The following is a 25,129-nucleotide window of genomic DNA, read 5'->3' on the forward strand; positions in this document are numbered from 1 at the left end:
TGGGGGAACAAATGATACCCGTCTGGTAAATTATGCATCAATCAGCTCGTGCAGGACATCGCTAGTGAAAAACTAGTCTCCCACATAAGGCCTTCCCACCTTCATTTATCTACTTGAGAATTTCCCTTCTTCCTTCCATCCCTTAATATGCTGCCTCCTTTCTGCCTCCTACTTGCTGGAATTGAGAATTGAACAGAATCTTCAAGATCATTAGGTCCAGGATTTTAATGTAAGAAAGGACTAAAGGGCTGACTCAGGGCCCACCTCAGTGCCAGGGAGTGCGGTTTATGAGAAGTGAAGAAAAGAGCAGGAAGAGGAAGGAGAGACCCTTCTGTCACCCCTCTTTGTCACCTTTCCCAGCTGAGGAGACTCCCTGAAAAATTCATTTGCTGGTGGACCCTAATGGGGATTGTGACACCATAAGAAACAAACCTTTGGTCTCTGACCCCACTTCTAAGCACATAGCTCCCGAAGCCCTCAGAATCTCTGATGTGATGTGCCTTTTGTCTGCTATTGAATGACTGGCGGCTGGAGGCTCCTGGACAGCCTCTAGATGGGGGATGGTTACCAGGGGAACCAACCACGTGATTAGAAGGTGGACACTTCAGACCTCCCCTCAACAGCCTAGGACGGCCAAGGGACTGGAGATTGAGTTTATCACTAATGACTAATGAGTTAATCAGTCATGCCCACCTAACGAATCCTCCATTAAAAACCTTGACTGAAGGGCATTTGGAGCTGGGATCCTGGGTTGATGATCACGTGGTGGTGCCAGGAGGTGGTGCCAAGCCTAGAGAAGGCCTGGAAGGTCCTTGCCTCTTCCCCCACACCCTGCCCTGTTCATCTCCTGCATCTGGCTGTTCCGAGTTGTAATACATTGGTCATCTAGTATACACACCGTTTTCCTGAGTTTTGTGAGCCCTTCTAGTGAATTATCAAACCTGAGGATGGGGTCAGGGGAATGGCTGATTGATAGCTTTTTATTGATCAGAAGCAGAGGTGACAGGCAATTTGGACTTGCAGTTGGGGGTCTGAAGTAGGAAACAGGGAAGCACTCCTGTGAGACTGAGCCTTTAACCTGGGAGGATCTACCTTAACTCAGGCAGTTACTGTCACAATTGAGTTAAACTGTTAGAGTCTGGGGGTGCCTGGCTGGCTCAGTCAGTAGAAATACGACTCGTGATCTCAGGATCGTGAGATCGAACCCCACATTGGGGGTAGAATTTACTTTAAAAAGTAAAATTAAGAATTAAAAATTTGAAAATTAAAAAAAAAATACCGTTGGTATCTGATGAGATTCACAGAATTGCTTGGTGTGAAAAAAACCTACACGTTTGGTGTCAGAAGTGAGTGTAGAGAAGTAAAACTTTTTTTTTTCCATTAAGCCGGATAAATAATTAAGTTATTGTGGGGATACTTGTCAGAAGTTAAAAGTCTTCATACCTGAATCAAGTAATTCCCCTTCTAGGTATCTTTTCTAAGAAAAGAATCAGAAACTAGGTCGAGGACAAATATACAACATGTATTCCCCAGAATAAAACTCCCCAGAAACAGCCTTAATGTCCAATAATAAAACTAGATACTTTAAAGTATAAATTTTTCCATGGTCATGGGAAAACATTCATGATATAATGTTAAGGAGAGAAAATAAAAATACAGCTGCAATTTGTTCTAAATTAAAATTGTTTACAGTAAAAAGTAAAGACAGCAGTACACTTTTCTCTATTTTTAAAAATGAAGACTTTAGAACCTTAGAGGGGAGAACAGGACTGTTTGGAAACTAATCCAGAAAGTGTGAAGATAAACATGCCTCCAAAAGGTTGAAGGCCATTCATCATTCCGAGTCTTTCCAAGCCCAGGCTCTCCACCACTTCACCATGGATGTCCTTGCTTTGGAACTGAAAAAGAAGGTTCTTCCATGTTTTCTTGACAGAACTGGACCTACCTCAATAATTATTGCTGCTGGTTCTTTTGTTTCAAATTCCACAAAGGCAAATCCCTTTGGATCTCCAGCATACTAATAGTCTGGCATACTTAGATCAACAACATTGTCACATTTCCCAAAGACTCTTTCAATCCAGCTGTGATCAACCTTTCTGGGAATTAACACCTATGATAAGTCAGAGGTAGTATTAAATCTTTACAGATTTAATAACGATTGCCTTACTTAAATGGTCAACAAGTTTAACCTCGAATGTTTTAAAAAATTAAGTGAAAATTAAAATGAAGACTTTGGGAGGCATACAAGAGAAAAGGAAAGAAGGCGGCAAACAAAGCTTATCAGGCAACCAAGATGCCCGGGGCTTTATGACCGTTATGTTCGCTGCTCTGTTCCGTCGTCACAAAATCCATGTGAGGCAAGTATGATTATCCCCCTCTTTCATGTTAATTATACTTTTTTTTTTTTTTAAGATTTTATTTATTTGTCAGAGAGAAAGAGAGCACAAGCAGGAGGAGCGGCGGGCAGAGGGAGAAGCAGGCTCCCAGATGAGCAGAGAGCCCAATGCCAAACTCCATCCCAGCACTCTGGAATCATGACCGGAGCCAAAGGCAGATGCCCAACTGACTGAGCCACCCAGGCACCCCTGATTATACCTTTTTTAATGGAGGAGAGCGCAGGATCACCAAGAGTTGAAAGAATTCCCAGGGCTCAGGGCTTATTGGTGAAGGAGCCGAATTCAGCCCAGCCTGTCCCGCTCCCAAGCTCACATCTTCCTACTGTATCTCGCTGCCCAAACACTCGTGGAGCTTTGGCTTTACTTCTACTGCCATTTGGAGTTTGATTAAAAACAAAATACGGGGCGCCTGGGTGGCTCAGTGGGTTAAGCCGCTGCCTTCGGCTCAGGTCATGATCTCAGGGTCCTGGGATCGAGTCCCGCATCGGGATCTCTGCTCAGCAGGGAGCCTGCTTCCTCCTCTCTCTCTCTGCCTGCCTCTCTGCCTACTTGTGATCTCTCTCTGTCAAATAAATAAATAAAATCTTAAAAAAAATTAAAAAAAAAAAAAAAACAAAAAAAAAACAAAATACGGACCACTTTATCACGAGTGCTTTCAGTACACATTTATTGCAAAACCACAGCACAGTAGTAACTGTAACGTCAACATAACAGTATTTCCGAACGGAACAGGAGATCGCCATTCCAATGTGCATTCTCCAAAGGCGCGGAGGCTTATATGGAAGCTCCCGCAAGGTGAGTAATGACTAGAACCCCATTCTGAACTGGAGTTCTAAACCATTAAACATTTAATTACCACTTTGGCAAAGCAATGCACATTACCATTTTCACAATGTAACAGCACAGAGATTTTAAATGCATCTTTATTTTTCAAAATCTTCAGTCTTCACAATGTGAAGTGAAGCAGAGTTTGAAATAAAGCGCTTTGCCAAAACATAAGTTTCTTAAAAAGACCTGATGGAAAGGAGGGAAAACTGCATATGAATACTATTTTTCAGTGCTTACAGTTGACATTAACTATAAAATAAAAATACTCAAGACTTCAACATTTCCTTACAAAAGTATACTTGGCCATAAAATAAAAGTCTATAAAACCCCAAATATTAAAAAAGTAAAATGCAAAAAAAATTTTTTTTATTAAAATGTAATACAATCTTTACATGGTAAGAATTGTTTAAAAACGCACAGAACACTTCCTAAATTGTGATGAGTGTCAGAGGGCATTTATCACACGCTCTCATGCTTTGACAGTTGCATAGACCCACTGGGTCACAGAGCCAGGCGGGCAGATATGCACACAACCGCCCCCTCTCCCCCAACATCGAGTCTCCGGCTGGGCAGGGTCTATGCTCCCTCCGCACCTGTTCATATTTACACCATGTCTTGTGCTGGGAAGAGGAAGTTTGCCCAGGCACATGGGGTGTCATAGGAGGTGGGCCCCCGCTGCCAGAGAGTCTGCCTCTTTGTGTTGCCTAGATCTTAGCGTTGCCATGTGAAAAATCAGTTCCTGGAGCTGGAAGGAATCACAAGAGATCATCTGGTTTATCCTCAGTCCTCTGGCCCAGCCCTGACCCATGCTCCTCCTTAAGTGGAGCTTAAGGCTCTGCCCCCGAAGTGCGGGGCCGGCTGCAACCTGATGGAACGTTATTTCACTCTGGCAATCAGAACTTTTTGTGTTTAACTGTAGCATTTTCAGCCAAAAACCATTCTCAGGGTGGACCCAGATCCTGGCAGGAAAGGACTTTGCTTTTCTGTAGACTGAATGAAAGGAATCAGGGGAGTCACTTCACTGCAGCCTGGGACTAACCAGAGAGAATGGGGGGCATGAATGGTAATGAGACTCAAGGCCAAGAGGGAGGCTGAAGGCAGGGTGATCTATAGGAACCTCCGGGAATGGGAATTGGAAGCCTATTTAGTACGTTAGCCCCCGGGCGCCTCTCCCCCTTCCCCCACCCAGTGTGGATGGTGGTGGCCATGGGACTGTTGCAGGCTCTTGCTCCATGAGCTGCCTTTGCTGTTTCAGCAGCCGTTTGACCTGCCACCTGCTTCCCCGGCCTCTGCCTGCCTTCCTGCTCTGTCAGATAGCGCACAGCCACGTAAGCCAGAGAACTATGAATGGTATAAAATTAGTCCAAATCCATGGTGGCTTAGGAGCAGAAGGAGAACAGCAAAGTGTTCGGGCTTTGGGATAGTGATTTTGGTTGGACAGGCTTTCTGGCTTGCTTCTAGGAGAGTGACCCAGAGGATGGAGATGGACAGAAAAGTCCAAATGGGAACTTTACTTGGATCTAAGTCCACTTGGACTACTCAAGATTTCTTTGCATCCAAAAATTGGCATGAAAAGCCACTATTCTGGCAGAGTGCAGGAAATACAATAGGTACTGAAGGCATGCCTTCAATTACAGAACATTCCTTGGAGGATGGAAGGGAAGGGGATTGTTAAAGTTACAGCATTTCGAGTAAAACACAGCTCCTCTTGGGAGGCGCTGGATGTCTCCATTCCCACTGCTTTCTCGGAGCAGAACAGGAGACCCCCTATGCCAGACAGGGCATCTGTGGGGGCGGGGTTTCCAGATGGTTGGTTCCCACTTCAAGTGCTCCTACAGGCTTGCACTAACTCGAAGTGGGAAATGTGGGGACTCTTTCCTCACCACTACAATTCCTCTTCACCTGGGTCCTCTGCCTTGACTGTTCTGCCAGTCCCCCTCTGCCTCTCTTTTTCTTGAGCATCCCGCTCTGGCCTCCATTCCTTGAAAGCAAGAGGTTCTCAATGCAAACGGGGAGTGGCTCTGGAACAGATGACTGGGAAGCTGTAGCATCTCCAGCCCTCTTGAGCTGAGAAAGCAGTTGGCCAGACGTGCCACAGGCGGGATGTACTTGGAGGCAGGAGGCTGGGCCAGATGACTCAGTGAGAATAAGCCAGTTTTGGGGCTGTTTTCCAGAACCTGCTTCTACCACAACTCTGCCTCCAAACCTCCTTCTCCACTTTTGCTCAGCAGATATGTTAACACATGCCTCCTAGGCCTGGCTTCTGTCTCACTGACTCTTTCACGGTGGTCTCCTGGGCCTCCTTACATAGCCTTGTCTCCTCCTTGCTAAAAGGCTCTTCCCTCTGCCCAATCCTGTGCTTGAAAGAGCACGAATAGGTCAGAAATCTTTGGAAGCTTGTTAGCTTTCCCTAAAACCTTTCCCCCTCTTCTCAAGTCATCAAAATGCATTTCCCTGCCTTTCCCTTCAAAAGCTTCCCAGGAGTATGGTATAGTCTGTGAAGGTTACATGTATCCATGTGTTGGAATCCACTGTGTTGTTTCTACATCCTCAGTGCCTAGCCCAGTGCTCAGCAGGCAGTAAGAGCGCTGCATTGGATTAGGAGAGCCAGCCTCCTTCATCCCAGATCTTCTCTCTTTTTTTAAATATGATCTGCCTCTCCCGGCATTTAATATTGGCTATGATGAAATCCCTGCCTGACTTTATTTTAGAATGTTCCATTATGTTCAAATTGTCTTATAAAGTACGCAGAAGGAAAAAGATCATAGTCTGCTCTAAGATAAAAGAAGCAATTTTGTAGGAAAAAATTAAAGTTTAAAAAAACAGGAAATAAATTCCAGGACCTAGCCAGCGAAGAACTTATTGGTAGAGCAATATTGATAAAAGACTGGATGGGAAGGGGATCAGTAGCTGGTTCTTAGAAAAATCTTTCTCCCAGTTAGGTAGAAGGATGATTACAGGCAACAGGAGGGCAGCACGGAGTCGCCCTGCATGGGGGTCGACACTAAGCTTGAGTGAAAAAGACAACAAATATGGAAGGACTTCTCTATTCTAGATAAAAGAGGGTGAGGTGTCAGGGCTACGATATCAACTGATGTTTTTTCCACGGAAAGAACAAGGGTTACTACTTTCCTTGGAACATGGAACAAGGATTCTAGGGCACAAACCAAAAGGATAGTGGGATTACGGAGAAGAGGGATGGCTGCGTCTGAGACATTTCTAGCACTTTCTGAAACAATTTCTCAGCAATAACATACTGATCAGGAAGAGCAAAACAATGTGAACTGGCGAGTTCAAGAAAGAACGATGAAGAAAGGGGCCACCCCGACACACCCCCTCCATCTTGGCTAAATTCCACTGGGCAGGCCCCTCCTGCCTCGGCAGGTGATGTGGGACCAATCACTCCTCCTGACTTCTGCCTGTTCTCTGAGTCACAACAAAACAGAAATAGCATGTTATGAGTGTAGGTCAAGGACGCGATTTTGTTTTGGACTTGTAGATGCAATCTAGTAGAAGGGAGGCAGGATTTTCCCAAAATTTAATTTTTATAAGCCTCCAAAATGATACATTTCTCGTGGGCAGGGAGATAAATTTGAGATTGGGGACATTTGTAGTCAATAAAATTATCTGCAGGACTAAAACCTGCCCCCACCCCTCCACCCCCGCCTTTAAAGCATTCTTTGGGTTTCTGCAAAAAACCCAAAGGTCTTCAGAGGCCAGGGCTTCACTAGTGCTGCTCAAGTGCACTTAGGTTCACTCACAGGTGGGGAGACCTGAAAGGCTGCCGGAAAGTCTCCAGTGTTCAGACTAACCCTTCTCTATCTATCTGACAGGCTGAAATCCCAAGTCCTATCATCAAAAATCCTTCCTTTTGGTGTTTAGTCTTTGTTGTTTTTAAAATTCAAATTTCCCTTAGAAAGGAGACTCACCAGGCCTTATGAAATCTTTGGAAGATTTCATGCTTTTGTTAAATTTGTCTTCAGAGGAAGACAGAGGTGCCACCAATCTCCCCAACTTCCAGAAGGACTAGTAACTGACCCGGCCGTGATGGTGAGTGTTGGGATTCCTAATGCCAAAATTGATGCTATGCGCCCAGAGAGATGAAGCTTCTGTCTGTGATGAAAATTTCAATGGAACCAAATATCCTTTCCTTGAAATCAGTTATGGTTAATGATGGTATGAGAAAGATACTTAGGTTCCTGCTGTGCATAATTAAGGATTTGGGAAACTGTCATTCCTTCTTTTAATCGTTAGTTCAGGAGAGTATTTTGGTTTTTAAAATACATCTAAAAGGTCCTGAGGATGGAAACATCTTTGGTTTTTCTGATTCTCTTTCACAGGCAGACACTGCATACATAATGTTAGTCTGTATCCAGAATAAATAGAAGGATGACTGAAGAAATGAGTGGGTATATTGACAGACTGAGTTTCTCCCACTGCCCAGATCCTGGTAACACATCACTAACAGCTAAGAGGGCCTTGTAGAATTCCTCATTTATCTGGGGTGATAATGCACAACTGGAAACATTGGGAGATAGGTTTTGCACTCTACTGTGGTCTTCTACTTTTGGTGACATGTGACCACTAAGTGTAAAAAACTTTTCAGCCAAAAAGGAACATATACTCTAACCCTCTTAATTTAGAGGTGTGGAAGCTGAAGTCCAAGAGGACGGGTGGTTTGCCAAAGGCCCTGAGGGTGCTCAGCAGCTGCCCTGGAGACAGAGACGGGAGACCCAGGCCTCTAAACTCCCAGCCTGGTCCCTTCTTTCAGTTTCTTTCTCCACCAGCTGTTGTGCTCACATCAGGGCCTCAATGAAGCCTTGCTTACGAACACCTGTGTATAGATCTGGCCTTGACAAGGTGAGCCTCTGCTCTCACTCTGTAATCTGCAGAGCTCTCCTGACAGAATGTGGCCTCGTCCAGGATGACAGAGTGGCAAAACAACTTACAATCAATCCTTGATTGTGCCATGACTCTAGAAATATAAGTCTGAGGATGGGCTTTACCATCTGATCTGACAGTTTGATTTCTACAGGTGCAAACCCATCACTGACTCACAATGAATCAAACCAAGCCAAAGGATAGGTTCCTGGTTTGGCTTGATTCCAGACAGCAAATGCAGTGCTCTGACCTGGCTTCTGGAATGCCGCTGTCTCAACATAAGATGGCAGATTTCTCTCTTATTGCATTTGATACATTTAATAAGCCCCGCATAATAAGCCCCGCATTTCATATACAAAGTCCTTTGGGGGAAATAAACAGCACCTGCAGCTTATCTCCTCCCACAGACAATGAAAAAGCCAATTCTTCTGGTCAAATGTGTTCAGTGGAATAGTCCATGTGTTCACAGGAGGAGGGCCACTGTGCAAATGGAAACAGGAAAGTGCTGGGAAGCTTTGCAATTTTAGAGACAGCTTCCATCATTTCTTCCTACTTAAATAAAAACGGACCTGAGTTTTTTAACTGGAAGAGATCTTAGGGATATCTTTGTTTGCTGCCTTAATTCAGAAATGTGTTAAGTGGGAAATGAAGTGACTTGCTCAAGGTCAAACAGCTGAAGACACTAGGCCTGGGACCCCTGCCAGGCCTAGGGGCTCCTGGGTGTCTCTAGTCTAGTTCATTAAGGAACTGGCCTGCTTTCCTCCCTAAAGCTGGTAACTCGGAAAATCTGATGCAATCAGAAAGGGGAAAGCCGGGTGGAGAGGAGGGCAGAGAAGGAAGAGGTGACAAAACCAAGCTTCGCTCTTGCCCACTACAATGCATCCATTTTATGGGTAGTGTGAGTCAGGATAGCTAAGGAAAGCGACCAGGAAAATAGGATCACCGGGATCTTCATTAGTTAGTGTTTTTTTTTTTTTTTAAATGGAATCACAGAGTTTACTTTCTTGAGTCTTTGCTTTCTACACTGTTGTGTGTCTTTGCTGAGACAGAGCTGAAGAAGCCCTGTCAAGAAAATCGATTTGGGGGCACCTCGGTGGCTCAGTGGGTTAAGCCGCTGCCTTCGGCTCAGGTCATGATCTCAGGGTCCTGGGATCGAGTCCCGCATCGGGCTCTCTGCTCAGCAGGGAGCCTGCTTCCTCTTCTCTCTCTGCCTGCCTCTCTGCCTACTTGTGATCTCTCTCTGTCAAATAAATAAATAAAATCTTTAAAAAAAAAAAAAAGAAAAGAAAATCGATTTGGATTTCGGGCATGGGTCATTCACTTTCTTCTCTCACAGCACATGGGCCCTAGTTGACATCAAAAGAGAAAGTCCATTTCCAATAAGAAAAAAGGAATATTGCATATTAGAATTCACTTTTAAACTTCTGGATGTGATAAGAGTCTGATGGTCTGCAACCATGTTTGTGAGATGTCTCTATTAACTACTCCTCCATTTGGTACAGACGCATCTGGGAGAGAAACAAGGATCTCAGAAACTCCTACTTCTGCCCAAAAAAAGCTAATGCCAACATGGTGGAAGAAATAATTACCTAGATGACTTAATTTTAAATCCCCAAGTTTCTATAAATATGTATGAAAATGCATAGAAGAATTTCTGAAAGGATTAGTAAGGAATACTTTGGAAAAGGGGCATGGATAGTCAGCACGTGTTTGTATAGAGATAGACCACTCTATTTCTGTACTGGGTATTTTAAAATGGCTATGCATTCATGCATTCCTTGTTTCATTTTCAAAAACTTAAAAGAAATGAAAAAATTACTTAATTTTATTTCTGGTTACTGCATTGACCACTTATGGAAAGAATGCTGGTCTAGGACTTAGGTTACCTGCTAAAGCTTTGCTTGGCATTGAACCTCAAAGATTCTCTGTGAATTTGTAAAATGAGGTAGTTGGATTAGATCACCTCTTTGATTCCAAGGGAAAAAAATCAATTGGAATTAGAAAAAGCCTAAACTAAGTGGTAGGAAGTAGAAGTTTTACTTTTTAATATTTAGGTAAATGAAAAGTGTCTCCCAAGTCCTGCTTGCCATTCTGGTCAAGACTGTGGAAGCCTCCCTCGCAGATGGGAAGAGCCAAGAGGGAGCTCGAGAGCACTGTGATGTGTGCTTCAGAGCTCAAATGGTTTGATGCGTTTCTACATCTTATCAAGCTGCTGAAATGAATTTCAGCTTTCATTTTTTAGTCATTTAAGAGAAAAAAGTGTAATTCTCCCTTGTTGAACGAACAGAACAGCTAGGGCAGAGCAACCTTTGCTCTCACTTTTTGAGCATGGGTTGAGATGGAAAGCTATCATCAGAGGCCTTCCAGATTTCCAAGGCACAAAAGAAAGACTCCAGAAGGCTATCGAATCAGTCCATATTCTAAAAAGCAAGAAGGAATAACTAGAGAAGCCTGTTAGAGAGACCTTTGTCATTTCCACATCAGGGGATATTCTAACTTATGAAACTTGCTATGGGAAGAACTGTTAGAGCTCTCTGGACTGACCCGTGCTAGCGTCCCGCTCAGGAGACGGAAGCCCAGGCATGTGGCCTTGGTCGTAGTTAAGCGTGAGGCTGGGCTTCAGGGTGAAGCCTGTGCCAGGAAGTCAGGGCAAGGAAGAGACCTAGAGAGTCTCAGACACCTGAGAGGACACGTGTGCTCAGGGTAGTCAAGGTGTCCCTTCCTGAGCGCACAGCTACCTCCACCGAGTACAAAGTACCCATGGGCGCTGTTAAGAGTGCCCCAAAATCCTTCCATCAACTTTTGTTCTTCTGGGATGGTCTAACACTACCTATCCCCAGAATATTGCTTATATTTTCCTAACAGACTAGTGAACTGTTTGATAGTATGGAAATAAACTTTAATTTGTCCCTTCCTGTACAATTCTAAATTAAAGGGGGATTCCTAGATTCACAAAATAGGTGTCATCAAATTTCCTCATAGTTTTCTTTTGCACTTGCTATATAAAATGGTATAATCACCGTGATTCCCGTATTTACTATTTTAGGCACAGGTGTGGAATTAATGTGATTTTTAACATTAGTTTAAAGCAAGTTTACTATGCATTTGTATTTGATCTTCAGTTTAAAACGTAGCTTCCACTTACGCAAATAGCAAGATGAATGCCTAGATTTTAGTAAAAATAATATGAAAAAAACCCCAATTTAAAGTAGATAGGAATTTAATCTCTTCAATTTAAAATCTCTTAGCTTGAATCCCTCATTAAAAGGGCTTCATAAAAACAAGCTGTAAACATTCTCAATAATGAAGCATAAATATATGATCTATGATAAAGCTTGGCCCTGAAGCCATATATGTTTAAATATACAAAATCCTACTTTAACTTGATTCCCTCTTGTTATTTTATTAGCATCATCCTCCAGTGAAATGCATTTGTGTGCGTAATTATCTTGTGCCTATACCTCGACCACAGACCATATTAAAAAATGTATCTTCCCATAAACTGTGAAGTATTCATTGATAAGCCACAGGGAACTTACACTATACATGTTCTTACCAATTAATGCTGTTGACTTGGTTTATGAGGATTGAATTATTCATCAGAATCTTTTTATATCCTGTCCCTGCAGGCTAAGACTCCGAGATGTTAGAGCACCAACAGGATGAAGAAAACAGAATGATCTTACTTAAAAACCAGTCACCTCTGTTAGATCCCTGTACTTTCCATACTCCAAATGATGATTTGTTCCAAGCCCCACCATGTACAAACACGGAGGAGTAGTTATGACCCCCCCAAAATGTCCCAATTAAACTGCGGTTTTGTGAGGTAGGGAAAAACCCTGCTTTGGGAGTCACAAGGTGTGGGTTTCAGTTGGTTCTACTTTTGTTACTAACTAGGACTGTGACCGTCAGCAAGATCCTTAGCCTCTGTGGCATTGCTCCTATAAATTCTAAAATGAGGGGCTTGGCTTAGTGGAGGGTTCACACTTCTTTGGTTATAAAATTTCATTAGGACTCTGTAGTGTTTGTTTAGAAAGTACAAAGACAACAGCTGGTCTATTTTGATGCACGCTAGAAATAACAAGTAAAAAAGGCATATGACTTGAAATATTCAGGGAAATGAATAATGTGCAATCCTCTCTCCCCACCTCCAAAGCCCTTTGGTTCTATCAGGTTTGGTATATGAAATTTTGATCACTTAAAACAGTTGCAGTTTGGGATTAGAACAAGCATCTGCCAGAGGGGTAAGCAGATAGAATAAATGAGATGGAAGCATTTCACGTGTGCTTTTTAAAAACATGGTTGGCGTCTGGTAAGATGTAGGAATTTTCATCACTACCCACTTGGGATGTCATGAAATTCGTCATTTAGGTAATATTTTTAAAGTGTTTTTCTTTACTTCGTATTAAAAGTAGAATTAACTATAATTAGAATGTTCTATATCATGTCTTATTATAGAAAAATTTCATATACAGTGTCCTCAAACACTGTTCTGACTAAAACTGCGTACTTCCTAACTCCTCCCTCTCCTATCTGTCTTCTAAGAGGAAGGGGTGGGGGTTACCTGAGCACCGCTCAGGGACCGCTCATATCCACAGTGGCTGACTTTCAATTACCTTCAAGAATTTTGCTTTCCTTTACTGAGGAATGACAGAGGTAACTGGAACTAAGCCTAGCCTTCATGGGTTTTTTTCTTCTCTTAGCAAGTTCCTTAGTTCCCTCGGTTCTTGATTCTAAGTCAGCAGGGTGGTTATAAGGGCGGTGATTTAAGGTGACGGAAGACAGAGGCTGAATTCCTTACTTTTCAAGAAGCATGATTTAGGATCTCAGAAGAAGGCTTAGATCCTCCTCTGAGCCCGGGGTGAGTTCCCACATGACCCTGGACCTAGGAAGAGGGGGCGGGCTTTGGGACCGTGTGTGAGGATGTGTGCACACATGATGAGATGAGCAGAGTGGAGGACTAAGCAGCCCCTCTTTAACCCCATTCTACCACCATGGCTAAGAGAAGGAGTCGGCTTGCACTCTGTTCAGAGAAAGACAAGTAAAATATATATTTAGCTGACAATCAAGATATAATTTCAAGGGAGAAAAAAAAAGAGAGGTGGTTGAAGAAAGCTGAGAATAATGAAGGCAAAGAAAGTATTGTTCTTGTCTTTCTGGGAAAACATTTGGTTTTCCTATGTAAGGGGAATGATGTAAATGTCAACAGTGATAATACCATAATCCCACCGGAGCACATCTTATGTCACAGTGAAATATATGTCTGAGAGCTGTCCAATGAGTAACTATCATTTTTAAGAAAGCTATCATCCACACAAAGAAAACAGGCACTGACAAAAGATTGCCTTCTCAAACATGCGGACTCCATAGAGAATGGAGTATTTTACAACCTGAATTGAAATACAAGAATGTAATCCAGAAATCACTCAACAGGTTTGGAAGTTTCAATGTTATAAATGGTTATTTTCAAACAAGGGTCATTTAATAAAATGCAGCCCAAGTAAATAATAGCTGGTGCTGGGCTTTACACCCCCTGCCACCATCTCTCTCTCTCTACAGCCTGACGACACAGAATGTTCCATGGGATTTGTCAGTTCACTTTTAACAAAGTGCTCAATCAGAATGGAATTACAGTTTTCATACAATATTTAATGGGACTATACTAAACATTTAGTCACCTTTAATATAATTATTTAAGAGCCTAGTAGATGAAATTGCATTTCACAGAAACAAGGATAAGTTGAGATCGAGACACAAGTATGTGTTCTGAAGCAGTGGGAAGCACTTGCTCACTGTAATAAAGATGGCCCAAGGTTTCCGACCTGGTTAAAAATAAGGACTCATATAAGAAATGGCTTTATTAGAAAAAACGTAGTGTACACGTGGCTAATTTTTATCATCAACAGACCTCGTGGCTACTTTATAATTAAAATCTGATCGAGGGTTTAAACTTCTTTAGAAGTTAGTGGCATTTCTTCCTATTCTGATATGTGACTTAGGTAAGGTATGTGACAGATACCCTTTATTTCTTTCCATAATTACAATTAATCAATCAGTAGTTTAGCACTGGCACAAAACATAGAGGACATCATTCGGGTAGTGCTTTATGTGTAAGCTACCCACACTTCCAGTCCCAGAACCAGGCACGGGTGTGCCGTTTTATAGTCTTTCGATCCCCTGCAATCCCTCCGGTCCCGCGTTATTATTACCTAGTAGTCATGAAATGAACGCGATCATCTGTAACCTAACAACACCGCTGAGTGAAGTTTCTCTCTTCTCCTTTTTTCCTCCTGTTAGGTGTGCAACTCCAAGCAAATGTGCGGTACGACTGCCAGTCCCTCTTTCAACTCCTTCATGTCTGCGCTATTACACCGAGACAACCACATCAAGATAGAGTCTGTCATATGATTCCCTGAAGCACAGAATGAGGAGGAGACTGAGCAAACACGACCCAGGAAGGCACCAGTTGAACCAAGACAACTCTGGAAGACAAAAACATGCAACTGTAAGCATTCAGATGTCAGCAGCAGAACCACCTGTAAAAATCTATTCCTCCAAAGGTGGAGGCGGGGGGAATCAATCATCTTTAGATGTTTGTTCGCTATTTTTAAATGCCCTCTATCACTATCACTCTTGTCTCTGTTTAGAAATATCTGACAGTTTAGAAAGACAAGTAAGAAAAGCACCTGAATTTGGAGACAACACTTTTAGATTTTCTTGGATAGAAATATCTAGTTCTCAGCAAGCAGTCATCATTGTAAAACATGTTAGAAAATACATTTAAAAAACCGAAGTGAAATATAACAAATTAATCCTAATTCTACCCTCAGAGAAACTGCTGTGAATATTTTGGTTTATTTCTTTCTAGTTGTCTTTTCTTCCCCCACTAGCATAAATGTACGTATGATGCCAATTATCCAAAAACCTACAGGAATTATCTAAACAGGCAATTCTGTCATTACTCAGTTTAATGGTATCAAGAACATGCTTTTTCAAAAATGCTGGCTCATGAACTCAGGGCTGGCCCACAGGCCAGCCCCAGCCTCATGCTACCAAGACACGTCAGTTTCCTGTGGCCACCTGCCTCCAGGGGCCCTGGGGCCGTGCATCTCTTCTACCTCCTTCGACCAGTCCTCCTTGCCAGGCAATCCTGAAGCTCTGGGTGCAAAGTGAGCAGCATCTTAGCATGAAGGGATTGTGTTGTTGGGAGGAGGGGATAATTTCCCTAGTTTAATATCCATTAAGCAATTTCCATTAAACAAACAACGGGATGCCTGGGTGGCTCAATCAGTTAAGCGTCTGCCTCTAGCTGGGGTCATGATCCCAGGGTCCTGGGATCAAGCCCTGTGGCGGGCTCCCTGCTCATCAAGGAGTCTGCTTCTCCCTCTGCCCACCGCAACCCCAGCCCCATGACTTGTGCTGTCTCTCAAATTAACAAATAAAATCTTAAAAAAACAAACGAGGGAGAAAAAATGAGGGGGAAAAGCTCCCTTGTACATTTTCTTTCCTTTGGGCACCGCTATAGGTTTATATTTTCTTTTTGTACTCCTATAGAATACTAATACTGGCTTAATCTTCAAAAATCATCCTAAAGATTTCTACACTGCTGCTTTAGTTCAATCCATAATTCATATGGTTAAAAGAGCAATTTATGGTCTGAAATGGAAATCAGAAAACCAAGTGGTAAGAAAAGGTGCTGAAAGATCTTTTTTCTGTAATATGCTTACAAAAGCAGCCTCCCCACATCTCAATTTTTACATTTTAGAAGTCAGACATGCTATTCTATAGCATATAACAAAGACATATATTTCAGTGGTATTTCTCTGCAAAGCTGTTTTCTGTGCTTTACTTGGATTGACTATAATCTAAACACCCAGGAAGGCTGTGCCCCTAGAAGCTTGTCTTCATTCCGACATTCCCTGAAATGACACACCAGAATTGTCAGCTTTTGTATTAACCATACAGCTTCTGGATTTCAGATAATAATTTAACCAGGCAAAAAGAAGCAATAAAATAAAATAAAATAAATAAGCAGAGAAAAGACAGTAAAATAGAACAGCATACTATTTGTATTTAAAGTGAGCATTTTGACTTTAAGGTCAAATTTTAAGCAATAGCTAAAAAAAAGTATGGCTTGACAAAGTGCTCTACAAGAAGGACATTTTCTAAATCTCAAAGAGATTGTATTTTATGGGGGATTAGAGCAACATACATGTAGCAACATCCAACTTGTCCTTGCTCCCCTGAAACCCAGAAATTTACCAAACATTGCCAAAGAGACCTTTTATTTCATCAGAGTTATAAAATCATTCCTTCTCCCTGGGTTCAGATGAAAAGGGTTATGGTTTACAGGCTGGTTTTTACTATTGTGCCCCACTCTGAGAAGTCAAATTCACCTTTCAGTTAAGTTCACTTGGCTCAAGCAACTACAACTGTTCTTTGAAATTACTGGCCTTTTCAGAGGGCAAAAAGATACACATCTCTACATTTTCCCACTGCAAACCATTCACATCATTCACAGCTTAGGTGCTCTAATAAGCAGGAAATGGCTTGCTTAAACATTTCATATGACTTTGCAGTAGCAAAGTCACCTGCTGTCCTTTATGAGCCTGGTGTCCTATGACATAATTGAACCAACAGGGTTCTGACTCAATGAAACTTTCTTATTCTTAACCATTATACGCTTTTCTTTTTTTTAAGATTTTATTTCTTTATTTGGGAGAGAGAGAGCGAGTGAGTGTGCGGCCCCTGAATCTTTTGAGCCACCATGCAGCCTCAAATTCATGGTCAGCTACTTAAAAGTGAAAGGCCTGAGGTGTAAAAAACCTTTAGTGCATTTAGCCAAAACCTTGTAGAACAAAAAATAGCGAACAATACAAACTTCAGAACAAGTTACAAACAGAAAAGAGAACATTAGAATATATTTCACAAGCAGAGGGAGTGTCAGGCAAGAGGGAGAAGTAGGACTCCCACTCAGCAGGGAGTCCAACATGGGACTCGATCCCAGGAGCCCGGGATCATGACCCTAGCCAAAAGCAGATGCTTAACTGACTGAGCCACCCAGGTGCCCCAACCGTTATAACTTTTTAAAGAGAGCATGGTTTTCTAATATTCCTTTTTTTTTTTTGGTCTTCCACTAGAGAAATTACAAATCCATACTTTAAATCTGCCCCTCTCTCTACTTCTACTGGTTCTTTGTCATTTATTATATATAGTGCATCCAGAATAGTCTTTGCTAATTTGGACAAGCACTGTGTCTTACTTGGTGAAGCAGACTCTGCACCAAATGGTGCTCCTTTGGGTCTTTTGGGACTGAACTAATCAGGATTTGACTCATCCTCTTACCTTTTTCTTCTAGAAGTACTCTTACACGTTTTAACCACATCTTTCTCTTTAATGATGCCATGCTTTCAGTTTCTACCATCTTCAAGTACTTGTCTGGTCTCAGATACCACCCTCCAGAACCAACCTTCTACCTTCTTTGGGGATTTAACCAGAATTAGGATGATTTAACAAAACTGTCTCCATTTTCATTCAAAAGGAGCTGCATGACCTCATGATTTCATGGTGTAATGCCCTGCTTCCTTCACTCCCATTAACTACCCAACAGATCTGACCATAACATTGTGTAATTAATTATTCCCTACTTACAAAATTACTCCTTACTAGTCCACATCTGGGGAACATGTTCTGGTAACCAACAGACAAAGCCTTACTCTTCAGCCAGGCCCCTGAATCTTTTGAGCCACCATGCAGCCTCAAATTCATGGTCAGCTACTTAAAAGTGAAAGGCCTGAGGTGTAAAAAACCTTTAGTGCATTTAGCCAAAACCTTCTAGAACAAAAAATAGCGAACAATACAAACTTCAGAACAAGTTACAAACAAAAAAGAGAACATTAGAATATATTTCAGAGCATATAAAGAAAATAACAGCATCTTCAAACTGATTTTATATGTGAAATTATTAGGATAGAGTATCACTGTACTGCCTAGAATAACTCAGAGATTCTCCAAGCAAACATTACTGGAAGCAACTCAGTTTTACAAACAAGCTTGTATTAGGGAGCAAGTAACAGTTTGTGTGTGTGTGTATGTGTGTGTGTGTTTTAAAGTAACCTTGAAAAACCCAAGACAGAAAAACTCTAAGAAACTTCTGATACTGTTCCAAGTACTCCAAACAGAAAGAGAACAGGACATGGGGGATCCTGCGTCCAAGAAGCCAGCAGCACTGGCATCGAAGCCGGTGTGATGTCTACCATCCATGATGGCAATGGCCATAATCTGCAAGCAAATCACCAGTGGAGGCTTTCTTGCTAGGCAAGTCCTTCTAATGGGGTCATTTTGGGGCTAGTCTGTACAGCCCTGAGAAATTATCTCTTGACAGTCACCCACTAAGAAGCACACTGTGGGGAAATAAATGCTAGTCCGGAAGATTAGTACTTTTTTGAGAAGTGACCCATGAAACCACAGATCTTCATGATGATTAAAAAGCAGACCTTCTAATCATGTAACTGACAGAATTGAATCCTGGCACATAACTAACTTCTGGGTGAGTTTTTCAAGTTCTAACATGACCAAATTATGGTGTTTGAATACTGGCTGTAATGGAAGGGAATTCCATTTATCCCAAGACATGTTTAGGGTACTAGGTCATGGAGCTAAAAGTTATTTTTAGGAAATAAGTTTGCAGAATTTTCAGATGTCGCCTGTCCTCAAACCTCAGTCACAAGGTGTGAGGGCTTCTGCTGAAGGACTTTTGAGGCAGGATCATTGGGGCAAGGGTAAATCATTTCTACATGAAAGAGCCTCAACAAGGTTGTCATTGTTCTGATAATCTTGGCCTTAGAGAGATGTGGGCATAGTTGTGTGCAATTTATTACACACATTCACACATAAACAGGTAAAAGCATCCCCTTAAAGTAGAAGCCTAGATATTTAAATTCCTACTAGAAGGAGCAAATTATCTAGAAGGAAACAAGACAAACATTTTGTGAGTGCCAGGGACGACCTGGCCTCGGCTCTTTCACACAAACCTTCTGATTAACTCTCTAAAATGTCAAAATGTACTGGGATATATTTTTTTTCCTGAAAATCGCCTTGCTGGATTAAAATTAATTATTAAAGCTTCATTTTCCACAATAATCATGGAGATAAGGCAAAAGCCTTTAACATGGACACAGACATGTATATATACAAACACGTGATCGGAATCCAACAAAAAAGAGGGAAGCTTTTTTTCCCCCAGCTAGATAGATCCTTGATTATATCAGTGAGATAGGAATTAGCAAAAATACTGCCACGTGTTTGTTCTGCTACCTATGCCAGAGAAACAAAAACATCTGCTTGTATCTGGTCACTAGGAACCTGCAAAATTGGCGGGGGGAGGTGGTGAACACTGATTGATGCTTCACCCCAGACTCATCTCTGTTGAACAGATTGAAAGCTGCGGGTGGACCAGCAGAGGGACACAGACACTCTACTGGCCAAGCAAAATGATTAGGAGTACACTGGGCTCTTCAACACTCAGACAGTGGAGGGGTACTCTCTGCCTTAAATGGATTAATAAATATATGATATATTTTAGAGACCACATGCAAGAGGTTTATTTATTGGGGAATAACATTATCTGGCCTCTACTGCTTTTATATACTGGGAAAACAAAAATCTATTTCCAGCAGACAGAAAAAAACACACTCTAGCCAGGGTGCAGGGATCACTTAGCAAAGCTGTGCCCATGAGCTGGAAAATTGTTTCTACCACCTGAAGGGGCAACACTGCCATCCGCACACTTTACCATGCAAAAATAGAGAGGCACTGAGCCTCTTAATTTCAAATGTGACATATAGAAGTGGATTAAAGCTCATGTGTAGTAACTGTTTATTCTATTTAGAGTTATTTGTTCTGTTTTAGAAAACACATTGGAAGCAAGACCTTATTCCAACACCTCTTGATGGCATTTTCCCTGATGGGAACACATGTTTTCAGGAGGACTGTAACCGTGGGCTGACTTCATTAATCTCTGTCCTTCCTATGTAAAAAACTCAACTCAGACCAGGTTTAGGAAGGTTAGAACCTACAATACCTGCATTACTGATTGATGGAAATAATCTAGTCTGTTGTTAGATTGTTAAGAAGTTAATACATCATTCAGATCCTTTTTGCTGTTAGGTGAAAATGCTATGTCTGAAGTTGTTCAAAACCTAGGCCAGACTGTTTTATCAGCTTTGGAAAGTTTCAAAAATTTACTTTCCAGTCAAGGTAGTTATCATGGCTATTATTTCTATTATAAAACCTGTCGGAAAGTTTCCTATAAACTTAGATTGTCACATTTTAGAATGTTTCTTACATTTGAATCTTATAAATTAGATTCTTCCAGGTACAAATTATCTGAATTTACTGGTATTTTGATAAGCAGTTAAGAGAACAGCAAACAGGAAAAAAAGGTAGTAATAATGAATTAAGATGAGGAAATAAAATAGGATCCAAGCCTAGTAGAAATTAATAAAAGCTTTACATTCAAGAATCCCAAGTATAAGTACTTATTTTAATATGCAAAAAAAGAATACCAGAAAATTATACTCAAATTTTCCAAAACAGTAAGACAGATTTTGGGCAGGAGAAGAAAGAATATCAGAGAAAACCAAACAACCATGCAAAACGGAGTCACTACAAACCCAGGGACCCAAGCATGAGACAGGCCTGCCTTCAACCTGCCCAGCAACTTTTCCAGCTGTTCCCATAGCATCTCTTTCTACTCCTCAAAGATAATTTTAATGCTCCATTCTCTCTGTAAGCCCTTTCTCCACTATCTTCCCACCAGCTCTTAACAGATTAGCTTGTAAGCAGAAGTTGGTGCCATCAAAGAGCTCCTTCATTGATCTTCCTGGGAAATGTGTCTGCTTTTCTGCCCACGCACGCTGCTTCCTCTCCTAATTCCTTTTGTCCAAGGCTAACTCCTCCAGCTGAGTTCGGGACCCCATCCTCTCTCTTGCCCCTTTTCTTCACATGTGTACTCTTGGGTTCTCACTTCAACCTTCTCTTACTCTCCCCATGCTACTAATTCACTAGCCACTAGCCACATGTAGCTATTTAAACTTAATTAAAATGAAATTTGAAAAATCCAATTCCTTATTTGCACTAGTTTCATGTGGCTAGCAAAACTGTATTGGATAGTACAGATAAAGAGCACTGCCATCATCATAAAAAGTTTCATTGGACAGAGCTGTTCTATACATTCTACACACTCCTTAGGCGACCTCACTCATCTTTAAGGCTTTACACTACAAATATACCCTAGACATTAATTTATATCTTATGTTAAGACAGTAGATTCTAAGCACCTTTTAAAAAGCAACAGCCCAGTGGTTCTGAAGGAAACTGCATATTAGAATCACCTGAGGGACTTTTAAAAATACAAATGCAGGGCCCAGTCTAGGTTAATGAAACCAGAACCTCTAGGGAGCGAGGGTGCACTAGACAAGGCTCAGAATGCATTTCAAGAAAAACAACTGAGGATTTTTTTTTTTTTTTAAACCAGCACGTGAAAGCTCAAAGTAATTTGCTTTGCTGAGAATTCTCCATATAAATTCCCTATACATCAGCACCACAAACCTCTCTCATAACACATTTAGCTAGGAGATAAAAAGTCAAATTTCTTACCTGTGTGATAAAATGTGAGAAAAAATAAAAGTACTCCCATGAACATATTACTTAGGAAAGTGACAACTCCACAAGTAATTCCTTCTGGAACTGGGTAGACAGTTTCCACAAAAAGCTCAAAAAATATAGGTATACTGCTATTCAGGAACACTCCCAGGAGAATGCAGGAGGCATACAATGTCACTAAAATAAAAACACAAACATTTTAGTTTCATGGCAGCAGCAGGGAGTCCTAGCGGATAGATCTTCTGGGTATTCTCTTTCATAAGTAGTAACTCTGGAATTTCACATATTTTCAATGGCAGCTGATAAAGTTTGACAAAGTATCATTATCTGTCAGCTCTTTGCTCAGGTTTTGTGGAGTGATAGGAGAAAGTTCTGTTGATGGATGATAGATAACCAGTTTATTTGCTTTGTCTTTTTGGTATGGATTATTCCAAAGCATGGAAAAAATTTTGCCACTATAATAATAATTAAAAGGATTCTTCTCCCTTAGTCACACTCCTGGCTGATAGATGCTTAGATAAAATATAGGAACTTAATTTGAAATCTAAACTCATTCTACAATTTTAAAGAGAACTTAAAATCTAAGAGTAAGTGTAAGATACATTAAGTGTTATGGAAAATTACATACTTAAAAGGAATCTCCCTCAACTAAAAAATAAAAATATCTAGTATGTAATTCCGGGAGACGCACTTAAAATAGAGTTAATCTTCATTTTGGAGCGAATTTTATGTCAACAGTTTAAAAAATATATATATTAAGTTTCTTGGAACACAAAAAAATTTCACCCAGAGATGTAATCAATAGTGGTTAGGATCTCAGGTTAGCAATAAAAAGCCCATTAACTGGATTCTATAGTGAAATCTTCGAATAAGGACATTATTCTTATTCTTAGAAGAATGTCTAGGGAAATGTACCCCACTCCAAATAGCTATGTCACAGCTACTGCCTGCATCAAACCTTCATTACCTTAAATTTAAGGTGAAAAAAAACCAATGAGGGAAAAAAATGATATCCTACAGAAAATTAAAACACATCCCTTATAGACTAATACGTATATCATATCCACAGATATAATAAAGAGTAGAATTTATTCTAAGCCTAAGGTTATTGAGAAAATGTTTATTTTTTGTTTTTAAAAATTCTGAAGATCTAAGGTTATTGAGAAAATATTTATTTTTTATTTTTAAAAATTCTGAAAATCCAATCAGCTTTATTTAACGGTTCAGGAACTGAGCAGCATCTCATCTAGCAAGTAGAGGGAAATTCCCAGGAAAATACTTATTTTTTATTTTTTTCTCAGAAGAATATTTTAAATAAAAATATCTGTTAAGGAAAAAAGTTTCTGTATAGTAACCTCAACTCCCATTTCTTTTTCCAAATATACTATTCTTCCAGGATTATAAAATATTTAATAATTCTATAACACAAATGGTGGTGATCATATTTTTTCTTTGACTAGAAAACACACATGAAGAGAGAGAACAAAAGGATGACAGAGAATAGAGAACACACAGCAGGCTAAAGCAGTGACCCAACTATTCACAGAATTAAATGGGAAGTATCTGCTAGTTAAAGTAAGTACCACTTACAATATGTAGTAATTTTCAAGATTCTTAAAAACAGAACCCCTCATGCTCACTATGTACTTGCCAGACATAGATCCCATAAATCAGTCAACACACTCCCCTTTACACGTGACTCATCAGTGGCACATGAGGAAATGGAGGGATGGAATGTCTCTGGCAGCTTTGATAGCATAATCTCCCTACAAAACACTTGATAATAATTTATCAGTCAGTCAGTGGTGGCTACTGACCCAAACACGGATGGGTCCAGGAATCTGAAATATGAAAATATTGAAAAAAATAACAGCAAAAATCAAACTCTTAAGAACCGGGACATGCTACTTCTAAGGATTCACAACCCACAAACAGAATGAATGAGCTGTTTTTAGGGAACATGTCTGGAAAGAATCCTTTTGACATTTTTCTTTCTGAAAGAGATGAACTCTCACATGTAATTTGTAAGCAGGCAAGTTAAAATAACTGAAAAATTACCATAATCTGTATGGTATATTTGCATGTGGTAAAAGAAGGAAGAATGATACTATAATGATGAGGACATACAGAAAGAGGACTATCAGTCTGAAGACTTGAAAGGAGAGGTTTGGTTTTACTGTTTTTTAATCAAGCATGGTACTGAGACAGAGAGCGAGCGAGCGAGCGCAAGAGACAGGATGTCTCAGAAAAGTAGAGCCTGGTGAGACAGGCGGCCCTGTCTGAAAACCCCTAACACCACTCCACTCCCTTGGCTTCACTGCATGCTCATTAAAAATCTTCTGATTTTGGTCTCCTAGGTATCTGATTTCAGGGAAGGGAAGAGGAAATCTTTATCATGGGAAAGACACAATTTCTGTTGTAAATTAAACCTTGTTGATGGAACTGTAAAGAGCTGATCTTCTGACAGGTCATTTGAAAATGCCTATCAAAATAAATAATGCACTTACTCTTCAACCCAGCAATTCCACTTCCAGGTATTTACCCTATAGCCATTAAGGTATAAGAATATAGAGAACACTCACTGCAATATTGTTTGTAGTATGAAACGATAAAAAACAAGTTAAATGTCCACCAATAGGGGGGTTGGTCATTTGAAAATTTATCAAACACCCAAAGGTGTATTATTGCAACCATTCAAATTGGCAGTAACTCTGTTTATAGTGATATTAATGACATCTAAGGTACGTAAGTGAGAAAGGTGTGGGACAGTGTGTTATTTCTTTATAAAGGACAGACACATGGACACACACACACAAACACACACAAACACCCATTTGTAAATTTATAGAATTCTCTGGGAAAATACCCATGAAACGGACATTCAGGGTTACACCTAAAGAGAAAAACTGGAAGCCACAGGAGGGTAGACATTTTTTATCGTATACCTTTTCACTACTAATTGAATTTGGATTATTTATTTTGTGCACATCTTACCTATTTAACAACAAAGAGAATTTGATTGTAAGCTAATGATACAGCGGTTGATCCAACTCCCCTCATGCAAATTTCTTAGCTCACAGATTCAAAAATGGTTATCACTGGGTGGTCTGACCCACAGACTTCCCCCCAACCCCCTGGGAGCCACGTAATCCAGCCCCTGCGCAGAAACCTTGACACAAATATTCCCACTTCATTTTGTATTAAACATAAGATAAATGAGCTGAGATGCATGAAATAACTTCACAGGCTAGTAAACAAAAAAGCTTGTATTTTCATTCAATTCATTCAATTCTCTCACTCTTGGGGTTTGTTTTTTGTATTATATAGAAATGATGACCAAGACGGTGTTTTACACTGGA

At 40.7% G+C, this 25,129-nt stretch overlaps 1 protein-coding gene across 1 annotated transcript in view; it reads right to left on the reverse strand.

Annotated features, from left to right (window-relative positions):
* Window positions 1-13,945: 13,945 nt before the first annotated feature.
* SLC49A4 (solute carrier family 49 member 4) overlaps window positions 13,946-25,129 on the reverse strand; it is a 68,550-nt gene continuing 57,366 nt past the window's right edge. The window contains exons 8-9 of the mRNA XM_004745451.3: window positions 21,765-21,947; window positions 13,946-14,587 (exon numbers count right to left, since the gene is read on the reverse strand). Coding sequence (XP_004745508.2) covers window positions 14,472-14,587; window positions 21,765-21,947 — 299 coding nt within the window. The 3' untranslated portion in view covers window positions 13,946-14,471. The remainder of the gene's footprint in view (window positions 14,588-21,764; window positions 21,948-25,129) is intronic.

Source organism: Mustela putorius, unplaced genomic scaffold (assembly GCF_011764305.1).
Source record: "Mustela putorius furo isolate JIRA1106 unplaced genomic scaffold, ASM1176430v1.1 tig00003834_pilon_pilon_pilon, whole genome shotgun sequence".
Taxonomy (NCBI): Eukaryota; Metazoa; Chordata; class Mammalia; order Carnivora; family Mustelidae; genus Mustela; species Mustela putorius.